The 20015-nt window shown below is 47.6% G+C and overlaps 1 protein-coding gene across 4 annotated transcripts in view; it reads left to right on the forward strand.

Moving 5' to 3' along the window:
* LOC138527139 (serine/threonine-protein kinase BRSK2-like) overlaps positions 1-20015 on the forward strand; it is a 743148-nt gene that overhangs the window by 518782 nt on the left and 204351 nt on the right. For all 4 annotated transcript variants that reach the window (XM_069638239.1, XM_069638257.1, XM_069638249.1 and 1 more), the window contains 2 exons: positions 436-533; positions 6687-6837. In XM_069638239.1, the coding sequence (XP_069494340.1) occupies positions 436-533; positions 6687-6837 (249 nt within the window). The remainder of the gene's footprint in view (positions 1-435; positions 534-6686; positions 6838-20015) is intronic.

Here is a 20015-nt window from a genome sequence, read left to right on the forward strand (position 1 = left end):
TTTATTTGGGAGCTGTGGGTACAATTGGGTATACTGCCAAAGTTCAGCAGTTATGCCCAGTTTTCTTTACTTTGAATGTGGATTCTTTTGTACAGAGTAAATAACTTTAGTAATGTGGAATATTTTCAGCTATTTTGAAAATTGTACTTTTAGAGTGCACTTAAAAAATGGGGCTGTTAGGCAACATGCCAGCATAGCGAATTCGAAATAGCCACCCCGTTGGTTCACAAACCTTAGTAAAACTTGACAATAATTTGTGAACAATAGGTTTTGCTAGTCAGTAATCAGTTATAAGTGAGCATTTATCATTGTGGTCCTGTAAGGTACAACTGGAATCTCCTATTTTTCCTCTGCCTCGTCCTCAACACTCTGCCACTACGTTGCAGTGGCTTTTTTCCAGAACTGATTTAATTTCTTAACCTTTCCCCTTACTAGGGAAAACCAAGAGAAAATGATCTATTACCTTCTCCTCGATCGGAAAGAGAGGTACCCCAGCTGTGAAGATGAAGACCTGCCCCCAAGAAATGACGTTGGTAAGGATTTGTTAGACTTTCTTTCCCCCTTCTTTACCTCTCTACATTTCCCCTCCATTTATTCCTTTATTCTTTCCTCCATGCTTTACTTTCTTCCTTATATACATTCTTCTTCGAATGGATTGCGTCCTCCCACATATTCCTCATCTTTGATATTCGTATCATCAGCTTTGCTGCTTCGGAAAAAAAACTCCACACCAGAGGGCACTGTGCTCGATGTCATGGCGTCGATGTCCCTCGAGGGCTGCCATAGAGCGTCAACGTCATCCATAGTATAAATAGCTTGAGCCGCTCCCCTTGTCTTCAGTTTCGTTTTTCTGAAAGCTTTAGTTTCCAGCGTGTGAAACAGTGCTTCAGTTTTTGTCAAGATGTCTTCATCTTCTAATCCTTCGACCCCAAAAACTGGCTTCAAAGAAATGCCAGGACTACAGGAAGAAAATGTCCATCACTGATCCCCATCGCATCTGCCTGTGGTGCCTGGGTGCCGAACATCGGACCGATGACTGCGCGTCCTGTCAGGCCATGACGGGAAAAGCTTTCAAGGAACGCCAAGGTAAATTGGCAGTCGGGAGGGAAACTTGGAAGGCTTCTTTGAAGAGGAATAAAAACTCCAGGGAGTCTAGAGACTTGTCCCGGTGTAAGTCGAGGAAGTCTCGAACGAGGAGTCGGTGGAGGAAATCTTTGTCTTCTTCATCGAAGAAGGCGAAGAAGAGACGTCACTGATCTGCCTCTTCTTCTTCTTCGTCTTCTGACTCTACAAGGGTTATCACTTACCCAACTAAACATGATTCCTCGAAGAAGTCACGCGAAGACTGCCTCAGCGCATCCTTTGGATGACAGAGGAAGGTCAGAGACTACTAAACACTCTAAATCCATCGAGAAATCGTTGAGGGTACCGTCTAGAGAACCTTCTCTAATACCCCAGAAAAAGAGCAAGTTGACAAGCCTATAGGTGCATAAATCGAAGGCAACGCCGGATACAATGGCATCAGGTTCCAAAACTTCATCGACACCAGTGTGGAATGTTTTGTTGACACCAGTGTCGAAGGTTTCGTCAACACCATTCTCAACAACACCTTTGTCTAAGGCACCTTCGACGACTATATCGAAGCCAGCGTCGGCAACATCAACGCCATTGGTGCCTCTGTCGAAGACAGCGTCGATTCCTGTAGCATCATCGACGCCATTGGCGAAACCAATGCCGATGCCTTCATGGCCTCAACCCACGGGTAAAGTTTATACCCATTTACCAAGGAAAGACTTTCAAGTCTATGACTTCTATTTATGAAGAGGAGCAATCCTCTGAGGGGGATTCTTCCCCATTTGGATTGAAATATGGAACAAAGAACACTCCTGGGGAGCTGGTTGACCCAGAATCGAAGATGTCTGATCTTTATGACTTCCTCCAATCAGCTATTGGCATAGACACTTTGCCTGAACTGGAGTTTGACAAACTTGACCCAGCTGATCATGCTGATTCAGCATACAGGAATATTATGAATAGGGTTGTGGAGTTCATGGGCTGGAGCAGGAATTCTCCTACCTATGAACAAGATGACATGACAGATATTCTGTGCCAAAGTCCTCAGAAGGATCCAATACTGCCTTTTCATGCAGCCCTTCATCAAAGAAAGGTCATGTCCAACTGGGAAACTCCAGAATCTGGACCTGCGGTAAACAAAAATGTTACCAAAAAATATAGACCTTCATCCTCTGATCCAGACTATTTAACTAAGCACCCTACGCCTGAAAGCTTAGTGGTCCAAGCAGCTACATCCCGCAGACAGTCTGCTTATCCATCTATTGCCCTGGATAGGGATGACAAGAGGATTGATGCCTGGGGCTCACAAGATTTATTCTTCGAACAGTATGGCTTTAAAATCAACCAATGTTACTTGTACCCTTTAGAGGTTTACCTACACCCTCTGGGACTGTGTTAGCATGGCGGCATAGCACATTCTGGAAGGCGAGGAATGAGACAGATTCCTGGCTATTGTGAACGATGGAAAGGAGGCAATGGGGGAATGTCTCCAGTCAGGAGTGGACACTTCTGAAAGCATCAGCAGGTCCATGGCTTCTAGCATCGTGCTACGCAGGTTTGCATGGCTGAGAAAGTCTGCTACGCAGGTTTGCATGGCTGAGAAAGTCAGGCTTTGCACCGGATGTGCAGGCCAGGCTACTCAATATGCCTTTTGACGGCTTGAGGCTGTTCGGCAACGAGGTAGATGAGAGTCTAGAGAAGCTGCAGACCTCTAAGGTGGCGGCTAAGTCACTTAGCGCCTCCATACATCAACCTCAGCAACACTCCTACTCAGGCTCTTCTTCCTGGAGGGGTCGTCCTTTTCGTTATATTCCTCATTTGGAAGGGGAAGAGGACAGGCTAGTCAAAGAGGACAAAAGAGATTCCCTAATGGTGGACAAGGAAAGGTGCTAGATCAGCCCAGCAGCTGCAACTGTCCCCTCACCCGCTACTGCAGCTGCCTCTAAGCCACTCTGAGGTCTTGACCTACAAGACCCCGGTGGAAGGCAGAATCTCTCTGTATCTAAACGAATGGCGGGGCATTACTTCAGATGCTTGGGCACTGGAAACAGTAGCTAGAGTTACTGCCTTCCTTTTCATAAAAGGCCTCAGTATCATCCACCGGGATACAACTCTGTCAAAATTCTGGATCCGCTCCTTGTGCAGGAAATTTTAACCTTGGTAGCGAAAGGTGCAATACAACATGTACCTGCAGCGCAGAGGAACCAGGGTTGGTATTCCCCATACTTTCTCATTCCAAGAAGGACAGAGGATTCAGACCCATCTTGGACTTAAGTAATTTGAACAAATTCCTCAGGAAGGACAAGTTCAAGATGGTAACCCTTTCTCAGATGGGATGCTTACTTTCATCTGCCAATCCATCTCAAGCACAGAAAGTACCTGAGGTTCACGGTTGGCAGTTCTCATTTTCAATTTCGAGTTCTGCCATTTGGGCTGACCTCCACCCCAAGGGTTTTCACCAAACTGATGGCGGTAGTGGCAGCAAGTCACAGGAGAGGGGGGATTCATGTCAACCCCTACCTGAACGATTGGTTAATCAGTGTTCGTTCACCCGAACAGGCCCAGGAACATCTGAGGATTACCTGCAACTTCCTACACAGACTGGGCTTCTCCCTCAATTACAAGAAGTCTCATATGATACTATTCCAAATACTCCAATTCGTCGGAGCAGTCCTGGATACTTCCTCAGGGAAAGCCTTGTCACCTGAGGTGAGAGCTCAACACATTCTGCAGATGGTAACACAGTTCCAGGATGCCCAGCCTCTGCCGGCCTTCGATTTTCTGAGGTTGCTCGGACTCATGGCATCTTTGCATTTTTCTGGTGCCAGAGGCCAGATTGAGAACGTGATCCCTTCAATGGGCCCTCAGGACTCAGTGGTCCCAATTTTCGGGGAATATGTCAGATCTTCTGCAAGTTCCGAGCAGAGTGGCTCAAGACCTTCTATGGTGGGCTTGCAGGACAATATTCTCAAGGGAGAATCTTTTTGGCAACCATGGCCGGAGATAACGCTAGTGACGGACGCCTCACTCACGGGGTGGGGAGCCCACACCAGCGATCAGACAGTCAGTGGTCATTGGTCTCCATCGGAGTCCAAACTACACATCAACCTTTTGGAGCTGAGGGCAATCAGACTAGCACTGAAGGCCTTTCTGCCCTCTGTATGGGGAAAGAATGTCCTGATAATGACGGACAACACAGTGGCCATGTACTACCTCAACAAAAGAGGAAGTGTAGGGTCACTACCACTGTGCAGGGAGGCAATGCAGCTCTGGTTCTGGGCAATACAAGAAGGAATCTCTCTATCAGCAGTTCACCGAGCCGGAGAGAAGAACACAGCAACAGACGCTCTGAGCTGACAGAGCACAGTCTCCCACGAGTGGGAACTAGCTCAGGAAGTCCTTCAAGAGATCTTCACCCTCTGGGGAACCCCTTAAGTGGATCTGTTAGCGACCGAGGTTAATCGGAAGTGCGAACAGTATTGCTCAAGGGAATTTCCTCCGAGAGGAGCTCTAGGCGACGCGTTCATAGTGGACTGGAAATGTCCACTTCTTTACGCATATCCTCCAGTCCCCGTCATTCCTCACGTGATCAAGAGGTTGAGAAAGTTCAGGAAATCCATGATCCTAATTGCTCCGGATTGGGACAGGAGGACGTGGTACCCGGACCTTCTGGACAGGCCCATCTGCCCTCCAATACGTCTTCCACAAAGAGAGGATCTTCTCTCGCAAGAGGAAGGTGGGTTCTCCATCCAGAGGTCAAGGCACTCAGCCTTCACGCATGGTTTCTGAAAGGCTGAGATATAAGGATCGGGACCTCCTGGACGACGTAATGGAGATTTTGCTTTCGGCCAGAAAGTCAGCATCAAAATCATTGTACAGGTGTCGTTGGAATAAGTTCAGTAACTGGTGCAAGGATATGAATGTGGATCCATTCCTATATGGCACACCTATGGTGCTTTCTTTCCTTTTACATTTAGCCAATCTGGGACTTCAGGTTGATACAATAAAAGGATACCTAGCGGCGCTTTCTATCTTTAAGTGCTCCTCTGAAGAAGTATCTTTTTTCAAGATACCATCGATTGTACAATTTTTGAAGGGTCTCATTAACGTGTACACCCAGTCCCATTCCATGTCCCTGTTTGGGATCTAAATTTAGTATTCAAATTCCTTAAATGCATTCCTTTCGAGCCTTTGCATTCTTGTCCTCTAAGGCTTCTCACATTGAAAACAGTCCTACTAGTGGCTATTATATCAGCCGCAGGGTGAGTGAGTTACAGACTCTCTCTTGTAAGCCTCCTCACACCATTTTCCAGAAAGATAAAGTAATACTCAAAGTCAAACCTTCATTCCTACCCAAGGTAGTCTCTGACTTTCATTTGTCTCAAAATATCACATTGCCATCTTTCTATCCTCCCCCTCATGCAGGTAAGGAGGAAGAAAGCTTCACTGGCTGAATCCAAAAAGGGCTCTCAGCTTTTATATTTCTAGACTTGCAAAGTTTCGACAAACTGACCAACTTTTCATTGGATATACTGCCCACAAATTGGGCCTGACAGTAACAAAACAAAACAGACTTTATCCAGATGGATAATTATAGCAATTGGAGAATGTTACAAACTGGCGGGTAAGGAACCTCCAGATGGTATGCAAGATATCTGTGCAGCAGCCACCTGGTCGTCTATGCATACATTTGTGAAACTTTATTGTTTAGATACAACCTCGTCCCAAGGACGTCTTTTTGCTAAGGCCGTTCTTCATATGGTCCATGATTAGGGCTAATTGGTACTCCATCCTCCAAATTGTCACTGCTTTGGGAGTCTATCAAAGATAAGGAATATGTGGGAGGACACAATCCATTTGAAGAACAAGTTACTTAGCAACTGGTATCGTTCTTTCGACTGGGTGTTCCTCCCACATATTCCTCATCGACCCTCTGAGCCTATCCCGCCGTACAATTTACGAGAATTACACTCTGTGTTCCTTGAGAGCTTGCGGTCTAAGGGTACACCTGGTCAACTCCTCAGTTGAGGATATCGAAAAAGCAGAACTGAAGCCAACGGGCACGGTTCGAGCTATTTATACTATGGATGACGTTGACGCACTACGGCAGCCCTCAAGGGACATTGACACCACGACATCGAGCACAGCGCCCTCTGGTGTGGAATTAGTTTTCCTAAGCAGCAAAGCTGATGATACGAATATCAAAGATGGGGACTACGTGGGAGGAACATCCATTCGAAAGAACATTACCAGTTGGTAAGTAACTTGTTCTTCTTTTCTCTTCCTTCCCCCTATCTCCACTCTTTTTTCCATTTCACATATCCCTTAGTTATGTTGCATTCTTATATTTTCATGTTTTCTTTCCCCTTTTCCCTATTCCTTCTTTTTTTCTAATTTTCCTCATGCTACCTCTTATTTTTTCCACTTTTCTCTACCTCGCCCAGTCTTTTATTTTTTTTCCTGGAGTGATCCATCCCCTTTCCCCTCTTTTTTTATTAACTCCCACCTGTTTTCCTCTGTGTATTGTAACACATCATCAGTTAGGTGAGATACAGTAGCGGGGAACAAAGATGAGCTTTTATCCTGTAACACTTATTTTTTTGAACTTACAGACCCCCCGCGCAAGCGGGTGGACTCCCCAATGTTGAACCGTCATGGCAAACGTCGGCCTGAAAGGAAATCTATGGAGGTTTTGAGTGTAACGGACGGGGGCTCACCTGTGCCAGCTCGCAGGGCGATCGAAATGGCACAGCACAGTCAGAGGTAAGCCTGATGCCTGGCATTATGCTCCATATATATAAGAAGATTGAATTTGCGAATATTCTTTCAGGCCAAGCCACCTATATCCAAATCTAGTGGTCTTAAGAAATTCAAGATGGGCAGCTTCGCACCCAGAAGCCAGAGGACAAAGCTCAGGACTCTCAGTAGGCCATTCTGGATAACTGGATTAAATGGACACCTTCTTCTGCCTGAGTCCCCTGAAAGCCAATTTTGTGTACCCTTTCACACTATTCTTTTGGTGACCATGCATCATCTAACTGGCTGACCCTTCTTTTTTTATTAGATTGATCTTTATACTTTTCATATTAGAAGCATGTTATATTGCTGTTGCTACTGGTACAATAAAAAAGGGCGAGAGCTAAATAAGTAGGGTGGAGAAAAAAAATAAACAAAACATATTTTAATCAACTTTTTCCCATCATGAATCCACAAAAATAGTTTCATTGTCACTGCTAAAGAGGAGTTAGGTTTCTGAGTTTAGAAATGTTAAAGATAATGATAAACAACTCTAATGTAGAGGGTAAGATACTTTCCCTAGATTTCCCTGAAGAGTTATTCTTTTTTCCTTCACTGTTGGGTCACTTTCAAACATGGTCAATTTAGAAATTTCGGTCTGCCAAATATTTTTTTTGTAATACAGGGGAGGGGCAAAATTAAGAGAGGACGGAGTCCTTATAAAACTATAGGAACTGCCTAGAGAGATCAATCTTTCAACATCTTGTTGGACTCTCCAGAAATCATTCCCCCCCCCCGACATTCCATGCTTGGGTATGGTTTTTGTTGTTTATGGCTAGCAGTTTAAAGGTATGATACTGGAACCATACCTATTAACACAATATCATTCATTTCTCTGCTTTGGTACTGGCCGGCTTTCAGTAAATACTTATTTTAAACCTTTGCCAGAGTTTATTAAAACTCCTGCGAAAGTTAGTTTGGTACCTTAACATTTCTCATAAGAATGTTTTACATGTTGATATCACGCCCTGGAGAGGTGTATGCAAATAGCTATTTTTGTCCTGACAGATAACTGAAAAACTCAAAATTAAATGTATAGATATAAACATCCAGAAAAGCAAGCCTTAACCTTGGAATATCCATGATATGATCTCTTATGATGAAACCTGCATTGCTTTCCTTGTTCCATTGTGTGAATGTTGATCAGTCACCCAGTACAACAATTGCAACCCAATGGCTCCCTCGGCATCTACAGCCACTAAATCTGCCCAGCCTAGCATGAGACTGCAATGGAAAGGATCCACACGGGTTTCCTATCTGGAGAGTGCCTACCATGGACCACCTTTGTTTCTATTCCTTTGCTTCCAGAAGGTAGTTCTCCACCAATGGAGCCTGCCGTAGCCATTTTCTTAGTTTTGTGAATCACCAAACATATTTGGGCCTCATTACAAGCATGTTGTTAATTGGTAAAATTGGTGATAAATCTGTTACCGCCAACTTTACCATTACGTCAAATTATGAGGTTGGACCTGGAGTGGAGGATTTACCTCAAGAAAAATGGTGGAGGTAAATCCTCCAGAAATCATCAGAAATGGCGGAATTTCCATGCCAGAAATTCCCCCGCGGTAACTCTGCCAAAAAAGCCCCACTGAGCCCAAAGAACTAAAAAAAGAATTTGGGATTTACAAAGCCACTTGTAATCCGGAGGAAATTCCGCCAGAACAGGTGGCGGTAACAGTAATTCGGTTGCGCGGTATTACCGCCAGGATACTGCCCAACTCGTAATGCTGCTGATTTTGCCTTTTATCCATTTCATAGCATATAGGAAAATAATTTGGCATTTAGGTCAGTCTGTTTTTAAGCCATATGAATGGAAGGGGTTCCAGTTTTGATCTTTAGCCTATGCAATATATGCATTTGTATGGGGAAACCCAATGCTAAGCTATCATGGAAGTGTCAATCATACACATGCCTTTTAATCACAGGAAAATGAAAAGGGAGGGATAGCTTTGTTTAAAAATATAAAGCAATTTCTATTACAATAGGAACAGTATATACTTCTAAAAGTTTTTATTGATATAGAAATATATACTACTTTCCTCCATACTGAAGGGATGTCCCTACATGGGAATGGGACAGGGGCCATTTTTATGCATACATTTATTTTTTTAATGTGGAGCCACTGTGCATGTATACAGAACAGCACTGCCCTCATGCCGCACCCACTGGATATTTCTGCAAGTCCATTAAACTGCACTTGGCGGGACACATCTTCAGCACCCTGGTGTAATTTCTGCCCCTTGTTGGGATCTGTGTGCTTACTGCTATGTGTTGTCCTGGAAGGCTCCCCACTGTCGGTTAGGGTACTGGAAGTCTTACTTTAAGAATCTTCCACCCCAAATCTGCAGGCATTCATCGAGGGCAAGTTGAGGAAGAACCTGGAGGAAAGTTCCTCTCTTTTCTCCACATCACCCCAACCTTGGAGGCTTCCTCTAGATGCTAGTTTAATTGGCCACCCGAGAACCGATTCCTCTAAAGTTCCTTGTTGTTCGGCTAATACCAACTTACTGAGGGATCGTTTAAATCTGCCCCAAGAGGTCCTGCACAAGGGGCTAAGATTTAGGTCACTGTTCCTGAAGGCCTTGGGCCAGTCACTGGGGTTCGCCCAGGGTTCCCTGTCAAGCTGAGAATTCACTCTCATAAAATACAGCACGTTTTGCAGCTGTCTTGTTCTTCCCCCTGGGACACAAATCAGGTTTGTGCGTTCAATGGTGGGCAGATCTGAGAGTGTGCCCACCACCACAGTTTCTTCTTAGTTGGATTCCTCTTTGGGTTCCTCTAGTTCCACAACCTCTTTACCTGAAGCCTTAGCATCTTTGCCTTGCTTGTCGGCTATAGCTGACAGAAATGCCACATTAAGGGGTGATTCTAGTTTTGTCCTCTCAAGAAGCACTGGCTCTACTTACAGCTTCCGCATACACTCGAGAACGGGCTGGTCATCCATAACAACTTCTTCCTTAAGATTTTAAGAGGGTAATGTTGCCCCCCTCTTAGTTTACACAAACACATGGGGTCATGTGCCAGCTACTTCCTGGTCACTCTGTGCGAACATCTTCAACACCAGGGAGCATAAGATTTATTTTCCCAAACCTTATGACATTGGTTCACGCCTCAACACTTTCAAAGGCAATAGTTTTGACCCCTCTGCCTCCTCCACCTCCACATCTTGCTACCTGTTTCTGGGGCTTTAGCAATGCCACAGTGATTGGCTCAAGGGGATAATCAATCTGGTACTCAGTGGGAACCAGGGTGACTTGGACCCAGAGGAGGAGCTCACAGAGTCTCTGTCTTTAATGCATGCATTCAACAAGGGCCTAGAGTACTTCATGGAATTATTGGGCCTGGTCATTCTTGAGGCTTCCGCTTTGGAAGAGTGTGATGTAGCTTCTGTATTATCTTTTAAGTCACAGGCCAGATCAGGAATTGATATGCAAAAATGATTTCTAATGGATTGTGTCCTCCAACGTATTCCTCATCTTAGATGTATTCGGCCAGCTTTAGCTGCTTCGGAAATTTTTTCTCGGCAGAGGGTGCCGTGCGTCGATGTCATCCAGTCGAAGTCCCTCGAAGGCCTCCGTCGAGGGTGACGTCATTGGGTATACAAGTAGCACGCGCAGCACCCGTTGGTTTCAGTTCCGTTTTTCCGCAGTACGTGTTGCTTCGGAGACTCCGCGCGCCTCGATAGTTCTGTGACGCAGTTATTTTTGCGAAAGAGGATATTCAAGATGTCCTCATCATCGACCCCGACTACCCCACATTCGGGGTTCAAAAATGGTAAAACATGCGGTTCCAAAATGTCGATCACGGATCCGCACTGAGAATGTCTGTGGTGCCTCGGTGAAAACCACGACATGGAGGCCTGTACGAAGTGTCAGGCAATGTCGGGCAAGGCCTTGCGAGAGAGGAAGGGAAAGTACAGGTAGGTCGAAAACCCGACCGAAAAGCCTCAAGCGTCGAGTCGAGATCCCATTAGGAGAAATCTCCTCGACGCAAAAGGCGAAAATACAGGTCTAGGTCCCGAAGTGGTTCACACCACTCTTCTTCTTCGATGAAAAAGTCCAAAAAGAGACGCCACCGGTCCCCTTCCACCTTGTCTTCGGACGAATCCCCCCAGAAAATGAAATGCCCCACAAAACATTCTTCCTCCGAAGAATGGGAAGCCTTTAGAGTCAAAATGATGGAGGTTTTTGAAAAGGCTAAGCCTTGGTCCGCGCCTTCCTCGGAAGCTGGCCGAGAGCGTTACCGTTCCGACACTCGCGCACCCTCGAGCCCGGGTGATCGAAGGAGAAAGAATCAGGAATCTTCCAGGACCCCGAGTGATAAAGATCGCTCGAGTCGAGTTGACCGCTCGAGGTCATCGATGCCATCCGGAACATGACACACCTCGAAGGACAAGCCTTCGAACAAGGTCTCAGCACCCTTGGTGCCTTTGGTGGCAAAAGTTTCAAAGGCTCCAGTTCAGCCAGAAATTGACAAAACAGCAAAAGAAAAAGCTGTAAAGACTATAAAACCTTCAACCTCCACTGTAGCAGCTCCTCCTGAAAAAATGTATAAACCTCTACCAAGGAAGGAATATTTTAAATCCTTGACTTCAATTTTTGAAGAACAAGAAAGGTCGGAGGAGGAGGATGTTCCTTTTGACCTAGAGTATGGCACCCCTAATGTCCCAGAATGTCTGATTTCTGAGGAAAGCAGAATTAGGGATTTGGTGGAAACCTTGCATAATGCAAGTGGAATTGACACATCACCTGAAACAGATTTTGGCAGGCCAGAATCAGGGGAACATGCCAGTCCCTCATACAGACAAGTAATGACAAAGGTGGTGGATTATTTGGGTTGGGCTAGACCACCAACTCAGTTCATCCAGGATGACCTGACTGATATATTGGATCATGGGCCCACCGAAGATCTGATTTTACCCATCCATGTAGCCTTACAAGATAGGGTGGCCAAAAATTGGGAGACCCCGGACTCAATTCCTCCTGTGAATAAATCGCTCACTTCAAAATACCGCCCTTCCAGTAACCACCCCGGCTATCTGTTCAAACACCCTACTCCTGAGAGTCTGGTGGTCCAGGCAGCCACAGCTTCTAATAAGGTGGCGTACCCTTCCATCCCTCCCGATAGGGACAACAAGCATGTGGATGGTTGGGCACGCAAGGTATTTTGAGCCGGGAGTATGGCATTAAAATCGGCCAACTCCACATGTGCCTTGGCAAACTTTTCGTATATCTTTCCTCTTATCATTGGCACATACAGGTCTCAATGTTGGGACCATTAAAGGTTATCTTGCAGCGCTTTCCATCGTCAAGCGCTCTTCGGAAGAATGTTCCTATTTTAAAATTCCTTTAATAGTGACATTCTTAAAGGGACACACTGATGTGTTTCCTCCCTCTTCTTTTCAAGTCCCAGTTTGGGACCTTAATCTGGTTCTAAAGTTTTTGATGTGTGCACCTTATGAACCTTTGCACACATGCCATTTAAGACTACTAACGTTGAAAACCGTTTTCTTGGTTGCTTTAACATCGGCACGAAGAGTGAGCGAGTTGCAGGCACTGTCTTTTGGGCCACCCTATACTGTGTTCCACAAGGTCAGAGTTGTATTGAGGGTTAAACCCTCGGTCTTACCTAAAGTTGTGTCTGATTTCCATTTAAATAAGAAGATCATTCTGCCCGTGTTCTATCCTCCACCTCATCCCAGTAAGGAGGAGGAAAGATTGCACAGGCTGGACCCGAGAAGAGCTCTAAGCTTTTACATTTCTAGGCTCTCCAAGCTTAGAGTGGATAATCAACTTTTCATTGGCTACACCGGAAGGAGGATGGGTCCATCAGTGTCAAAACAAACCCTATCACGTTGGATTGTGCTTTGCATTTTAGAATGCTACAGATTGGCGGGAAAAGATCCACCAGAAGGCTTGAAGGCCCATTCAACCAGAGGCATTGCCTCTTCGACCGCCCTTCAAAGAGGTGCTCCCTTAAAGTCTATTTGTGAAGCAGCAACTTGGTCTTCACTGCACACTTTTACTAAATTCTATAATCTGGATGCTTCCCACTCTAAAGAGCTTGCTTTTAGTAAAGCAGTGCTGTATTCAGCTATATCATTTTAGAAGTATGCTCCCTCCTCCAAAGATCTTTTTACACTGCTTTGGGAGTCTATCTAAGATGAGGAATACGTTGGAGGACACAATCCATCTGAAGAACAAGTTACTTACCAACTGGTAACGTTGTTTTGACTGGATGTTCCTCCAACGTATTCCTCATCGCCCTCCCATCCTACCCCTCTGTAGATTTTCCGGTGTTTTTACCACTTCAACTCTCGCAAGGCTGACACCTAGCTACCTACACTATTTATACAGCAAGAGCAAGAGGGGAAAAACAGAACTGAGACCAACGGGCGCCGAGCGTGCTACTTGTATACCTGATGACGTCACCCTCGACGGAGGCCTTTGAGGGACTTCGACTCGATGACATCGAAAACATCGACGCACAGCACCCTCTGCTGAGAATTTTTTTTTGAAGCAGCTAAAGCTGGGCGAATACATCTAAGATGAGGAATACGCTGGAGGAACATCCAGTCGAAAGAACGTTACCAGTTGGTAAGTAACTTGTTCTTCTAGGGGGACACTCTGAAACTGCCAAAAGTCATGCTTGTGCAAAGTGTAATCAGGGCATTCCAGATAAAATCCTAGACTTGCCATGTGATTTATATGTCGAATCCTGGGAGATCGTCAACTCTCCCCATGGGGGAGCCACCTATTTTAGGGCTAGAGAGGGGAGCGCTTCAGAACCCGTAATAGGGGATAAATACGCTGTGATGGGTATAAGTCACCCCCCCCCCAAGGACTATCACCTTTGTAGGATATTTAGAGGCTAAGTATTACAATAACCAGATAGACACCCTTTATTAATGGCAGACCTGGCTTCTAACACTACGTATGCCCAATCTCCTGTGAAGAATGAGGAGGGGCGAGTAAACCAGCCCCCTGGAGGAGCGACCCTGAGAGAACCAATTACGGAGGAGCCTTAGCAGGCCCGCAGAGTTTAACTGTGCCAAACAGGAAAAAGCAGGTGTGTTCTGCGAGGGAGCAACAACTCCCACAATAGAAGTTTGCAGAGTGGTGCAGCTGCAGCCAACAGTCAGCCGGGGCAGCCCCAAGAAGCTGTGATAACAAGGGTGAAGACTGAAGCAGAGCTCAGCTGAACCGTCATGTAAGCAACTTGGCACAGACCGAGCTGCAGGAACTAGTGAGAAGGGCCTTGGAAAGCCAACATGGAGCACAGCTGAAAAGTCACGAAAAGCGGCTCCACGATGAGAGGCGAGCTGACATACTCAGCGCCCCTCCCATGGAGCACCACTCGAGGATATTAGGTACGCAAAGGATCCAGAGGAAAGGGCGGTGGGCGAAAGAGGGAGAAAGGAGAAGCATACCCCAGAGCAGGAGAGTGAGAAGGGTAAGAACCCTGGAACACACAGACACTGTGCACACCCTAGAGTGGGGAGACTGTGAGAGTACCCCAGAGTTGGGAGTGAGACTAAGAAGAGCCCCAGAGTTGGAAGAGCTTTAGAACATCCCAGCATGGGGAGAGCCTGAGACCACCCCAGAGTGAGAAGAGCCTGAGATCAGCCAGAGTGGGGAGTGGGAAGAAGAGCCCCAGAGTGGGGGTGAGATGGAGAAAACCCTGTAGTGGGGAGTGGAGACTGGGAGAAACCCCAGAGTTTGGAGGATGAAAGATTGAAATAATCCCACAGGGGAGAAAGATTGCAAGAATTCCAGAGTGGGAGGAGACGGAGAGACCTGGACTCCGACACCTGGAAAACCTTCCAACATACTAAGAACTGTCTTTTTCTTTTGGAACCTCAACTACAGAAAAACACCTTTACTTAAAAGGGTCAGCGTTGGGACCAGAAGCCAGCAGCCATCCCCTACCAAAATCTTTCTTTGTTGTTTTTATTGTTTTGATGTTTTCATTTGAGATAGGGAAAGAAAGCAGGTTAAATCAGGCTTCCAGACAGAGGTTTTCATTATTTTTTTTAAAGACATCCTGACAAACAGCCTTTTTGACTTTATTTTATAGAAAAGGGAACCAATGGGGTAGACTTAGGGAATTAGTATTTTGGAATTGGCAACAATAAAACCTTTAAACTATGCCCTGATTCTGGCCTGCCACTCTGACTACAACTTTTGTATCTATCTATGGATGATGAATTAAACAAGAAGAAAACCTCTAGTCAGACTGTGAAATCTATGTCTCTTTGACTAAGCAGCTTCTTAAGTCCTTCCAAGACTCCTCTAGACTGGAAAGGTTTAAATCCTTTGCTAGATGTCATGGCTGTCAAGACAGAAAGCATAATGCCAGAGATAGGTCTCCAAGACAAACTAATACAAATCAGCAGCAAACACAGGCACAAGGCTTTCCAAGTTAATCTCCACAACAGACAAGTCAAAACATTAACGTGAGAAGTGGGGAGAACTGCACAAATGTAGACGGTTGTTTATCTTTTCATGCCCTAGATAGATAGCAACTGTTTGGGGATCCTTGGATACCTGTAGTTTCTGGGGTTCTCATATGACAGTACCTCCCAACCTGCCTGTTCAACCTCTTTTAGCACAAGCAGAGAGAAAAGTCCTCTGGAAGGAAGTTAACATCCTCCTCTCTATGAGAGCAAAGAAAAAAGCACCATTCTGGCATGAGACAAATTCTGGACCTTTCCTATCTCAAGTTGTTTCTCCCCTCACATAAATTATGCCCGAGCTTGGAGTCCAGAGAACCTATTTCCTGATTTCATGTGTTGGTGGCTGTTTTGTTCATCCTGCATTTGTCTATCAATCAGTGGCACACTGTGATGAATTCGCCCCCTCACCTCCAGATGACCGTACACCCCTCCCCCGTCCCTCCGGGTCCCTCTCCCACTGTTCAGACTCAATGTAAGGAGACTACAACTGTCGAGACCAGCCAATGGTGTTGGACCCAGGAACAGACATCGAAGACAAAGGGCCTCATTACGAGTTGCCCGGTAATAGCGGGTCCATTTCCGGCATGCCGGAATGAGCGTGTCCGTGCACGTATGAACCCGCTAACAGCGGGTGATTACGAGTGCGCGAGCACGCGCGTTCCCCCATGCCGGTAGTGGCAATCCCGCCATGCCGGTAAAGTGCCACCAACCCCCTTATACCGGCATCGCGCGGCCCGCCCATAGCGTTACCGCTTCATACCAACACCTGAATAACGGCGCGGTGATACTGGCACGGGATCACCGTGTACGTAAAAACCGGATCCGGTAATTACGTCATCGCGCAGGAATGGGAAATGGGCCACAGTCCATCTTTAAAAACACAATCCATTGCCATCCTCCATAACCACCACTACACCCGTGTTGTTGAGTGCCACAACTCAATCAGGATGTCGAAGGCCACCAGAAAAAGCACCCATGGAAGCAGCGTTTTTGTGATGCTGAACTGACAATGCTGGCAAACACCCTCGAACAGCATGCTGACATCATCAGACGCACAGACCTTAAGCATGCGGCCCAAACCCGAAAAAAAGAGGTGTGGCAGGAGTTTGCTACGAGGGTGTCGACAGTGGGGAGCACCCCAAGGAGCGTACGGGATTGCCAAAAGCGCTGGGACGACCTCCGCCTCCGGGTCCGGAAGATCCTGGCGGAGAACCGGAGTGCTGCAATGGCGACAGGCGGTGGCACACACTCCCCTGTAAAGCTCACCGCATGGGAAGAGACCGCAAGTGGATTTATTGACCCGGAATCCATAGAGGGGATAGGAGACCAGGAGTTTGGCGCAGCAACTACAACAGAGGAAGGTGAGTGAACCATCACATCCACGTATAACAAAACATGATGTGACACAAGTGATGTTGAAGTCAGATTAGGCACGCCAATGCATGTTCCAAGGCGACATCAACACATCAATAGAATAATGAGTGCCACCCCCTGCACCACACGCATGATGAGTGAAAATTCCAATCCCAACAGAGGTGCAACATGACCCAACCATGCCCATGGCCCCCCCCCCACAGACACCAAAACAATCCAATGCCACCAGCCATGCAATGTGCCGACATGTCCCCTCAGTACACCAAATGCCACACAACAGAAATTAAATTCTGCCTGAATGTATGAAAATATCACACCGCAAAACATCACAGCTGCCCTTTGGCAACATCACTGATGACCTGCATCTCTTCTATTTCCCAGGCACCGATGAGGAAGGTGGAACACAGGACATGGGTGCGAGCACATCCAGTGCACGCAAGGGGACCAGGGCCACTGCCACCCCCTTGTCCAAGAAATTGCCTGCAGCCACACCCAGTGTGCCACGCAAGGCATCAACCCTGCAGGGGGCACCTGCTGCGACAGTGGTAACTGTTCCGCCGGCCACCACGGACGTCGTGTCCACAGAGGTGGCTGACGAGGCAGAGGTAATGTCCGGAACGCCCAGCCCAACGCCCATTGCCAGCACCCCCCCACCTGCGGAGACTGAGAGCTTGGATGACCCATGTCTGCATGACTCCGACCTTGGAGATTCGGACATTGACATCTTCGAGGAGGACAGTGCCCAGGACGAGGACCCCACGCAGGTGCCTTCCACCACCCTGCCTTCCACCACCCTGCCTTCCACCACCCCGCCAGCCACCACCCTGCTGTCCACCACCCCGCCAGCCACCACCCTGCCTTCCACCACCCCGCCAGCCACCAGTACACCTGCGGCTGAAACCCCCTTCGAGGTACGTCTGGCAAGGGTAGAGGCCCGCCAAGAAGAAATGCTCCAGATAATGCGACAACAGGTCGCCGCTGGTGATGAGGCCATGAAGGCCATAGCCACGGCCATTGCTGCCAATACAGCTGCCGTGGAGGCGTCCACGTGTGCATTCATGGAGTGCATGGGGTCACTGACCCAGGCCCTTCTTGCGAACATCACGCAAGTGCAGCAGCCACACCATGGCCCAGCCAGGGGACTGACAATAGACGACACCACCACGTCAACCCCTTCCACCTCGGTGCAATCAAGCCCTGTGCGCTTAATGCGCAGGAGCGCACGGCGCTCGGCCATGGCACCCCCAGACCCAACAGTCGCAAAGAAATGACATTTTGGGAAATGACAAAATGTGAGGAACTACAATGGTGAAGGCAACACTGTTTGTTGCACACATGGGGACATTTGGGATCTGTGGGGTGGGTGAGGGAGTCTATTGGCCTATTCACTGAGGTATGTGGGGTGGGTGAGGGAGTTTGTTGGGGGGTTCTGGGAAGGGGGAGTGGGCACAGTTTTGCTGTTACAAATAATACACGAGTTGTGATGAGAAAAATCCATGGCTGGACATTGTTATTTTTCGTGTTCATCCATTTAATGTGTTACGGTGTTCAGTGCCCAACTACCAACATTCCCTTTGTGCATGTTCACATTGGCCCAGTGTCTGACTGACACAAGTCATTCATCGTCACTGTGTTTCAAAAGTATTCGTCAATTAGTGCTTGGCATACAGCATGGCCGTCCCATGCATCACGTATTGGCAGGGGGGCTCCTTCGCCTCCGTCTCCATCCCCTTCATCCTCACCTGGCCCATGCATGTCAATGTCAGGTGGCAGTGGTACATTCCTTCGGACGCACATGTTGTGCAGCATGACACAGGCCATGGTGATCTGTGCCACCTTCTCAGGCCTATATAGGAGTGCCCCACCAGACCTGCTTAGGCAGCGGAACCGCGCCTTCAACAGGACAAAGGTCGGCTCAATCACAACACGGGTACAAGTGTGCACACGATTGTACTCCTCTTTATGGCTGTTCTGCGGGTTCCGCACAGGGGTAAGTATAGCCACGGCCTCAAGGGATATCCTCCATCACCTGCAAGCAGATACAAATAGGTGTGTGTCACTCTGAACCTTCAGGGAGCACGGTCATGGCAGCAGCTATTTGGTGTGGGCATGCACATGTCCATGTACGTGTACCAAGTAGTCACCTATATGGAATGTATACTGTAAAGAGGTGTGGAACACTGGATGGGGTTGAATAGATGATGCAGGGTGTAATCATGCATGCTGAGGCAGATGTGCTGTGGGAGTGCGACAATGTTTAGCCTCGAGTTCATGCGGTATACTCTTCACTATGCATGGTCACACTAGCCGCATTGCCACAGTTGCCATCCTATTCAGTCATGCATTGCTTGCCATCACCATGGTGCCCCGGTTGTGCCTCTTACTTGTTGTCATCCATATGCATTATTTGTGATATGTGGCCCAGTGATGTGTCATTTTCCGTTTGGCTGGGTCAGGTGAGGAGTCTTTATTTCTGCATTCATTCTCCACTCAATGGCTATTGCCACCCAGGTGTACTATTAACCCCCCCCTTTCCCACCCTGGTGAAGTACCCCCCCCCCCTTTCCCACCCGGGTGAAGTATCCCCCCCTTTCCCACCTGGGTACAGTAGCCCCCCCTTCTGCATCCGCACACATGAGTACCCCACAGCATGGCCATGGGCCTGTTGTGCAACTCACCGAGCAGCCAGGCACGTGGTCCAGCATGTCGCTCCATGTGACGGGGTAGCGTGGAGTTGCGCAGTACCACGGCATCATGTGTGGATCCAGGAAATCGGGCGCAGCAATGGGTGATGATCTTGCTGGAGTCACATACCATTTGCACATTGATGGAGTGGTATTGCTTGCGATTGCAGTACACCGCCTCTATGGCATGGGGGACTATCAATTCCACATGGGTGCAGTCGATGGCACCAACACAATTGGGCATGCCTGCCAGTGCATGGAAGCCTACTTTGGTTTCGGCTATCTGCTGGGCAGTCCGTGGTAGGGATATGTGGGTGCTTGCGTGCTTCAGGAGGGCATCCAGCACTTGGTTCAGCATGCGTGAGAATAGTGGTTGTGAAATGCCATGCAGCTGGCCCACTGTGTGTTGGTAGGTGCCTGTGGCCAGGAAGTGTAGCACAGACACCACCTTTAGTAGTAGGGGGGTGGCAGTGCGTATTTGTATGTGGCTGGCAATGTCGTTCTTTATCATGTCCACTATGGTGGTGATGGTGTCAATGTCCAACCGGTACAGGGTGTGGATCTGCTCAGGGGTTAGGTTGAATGGGCTGGGTCTGGTGCGAGGGATTGGTGGCTGCCTACGAGGCGCTGGT

Source organism: Ambystoma mexicanum, chromosome 1q, assembly GCF_040938575.1.
Source record: "Ambystoma mexicanum isolate Mex_15411 chromosome 1q, UKY_AmexF1_1, whole genome shotgun sequence".
Lineage (NCBI taxonomy): Eukaryota > Metazoa > Chordata > Amphibia > Caudata > Ambystomatidae > Ambystoma > Ambystoma mexicanum.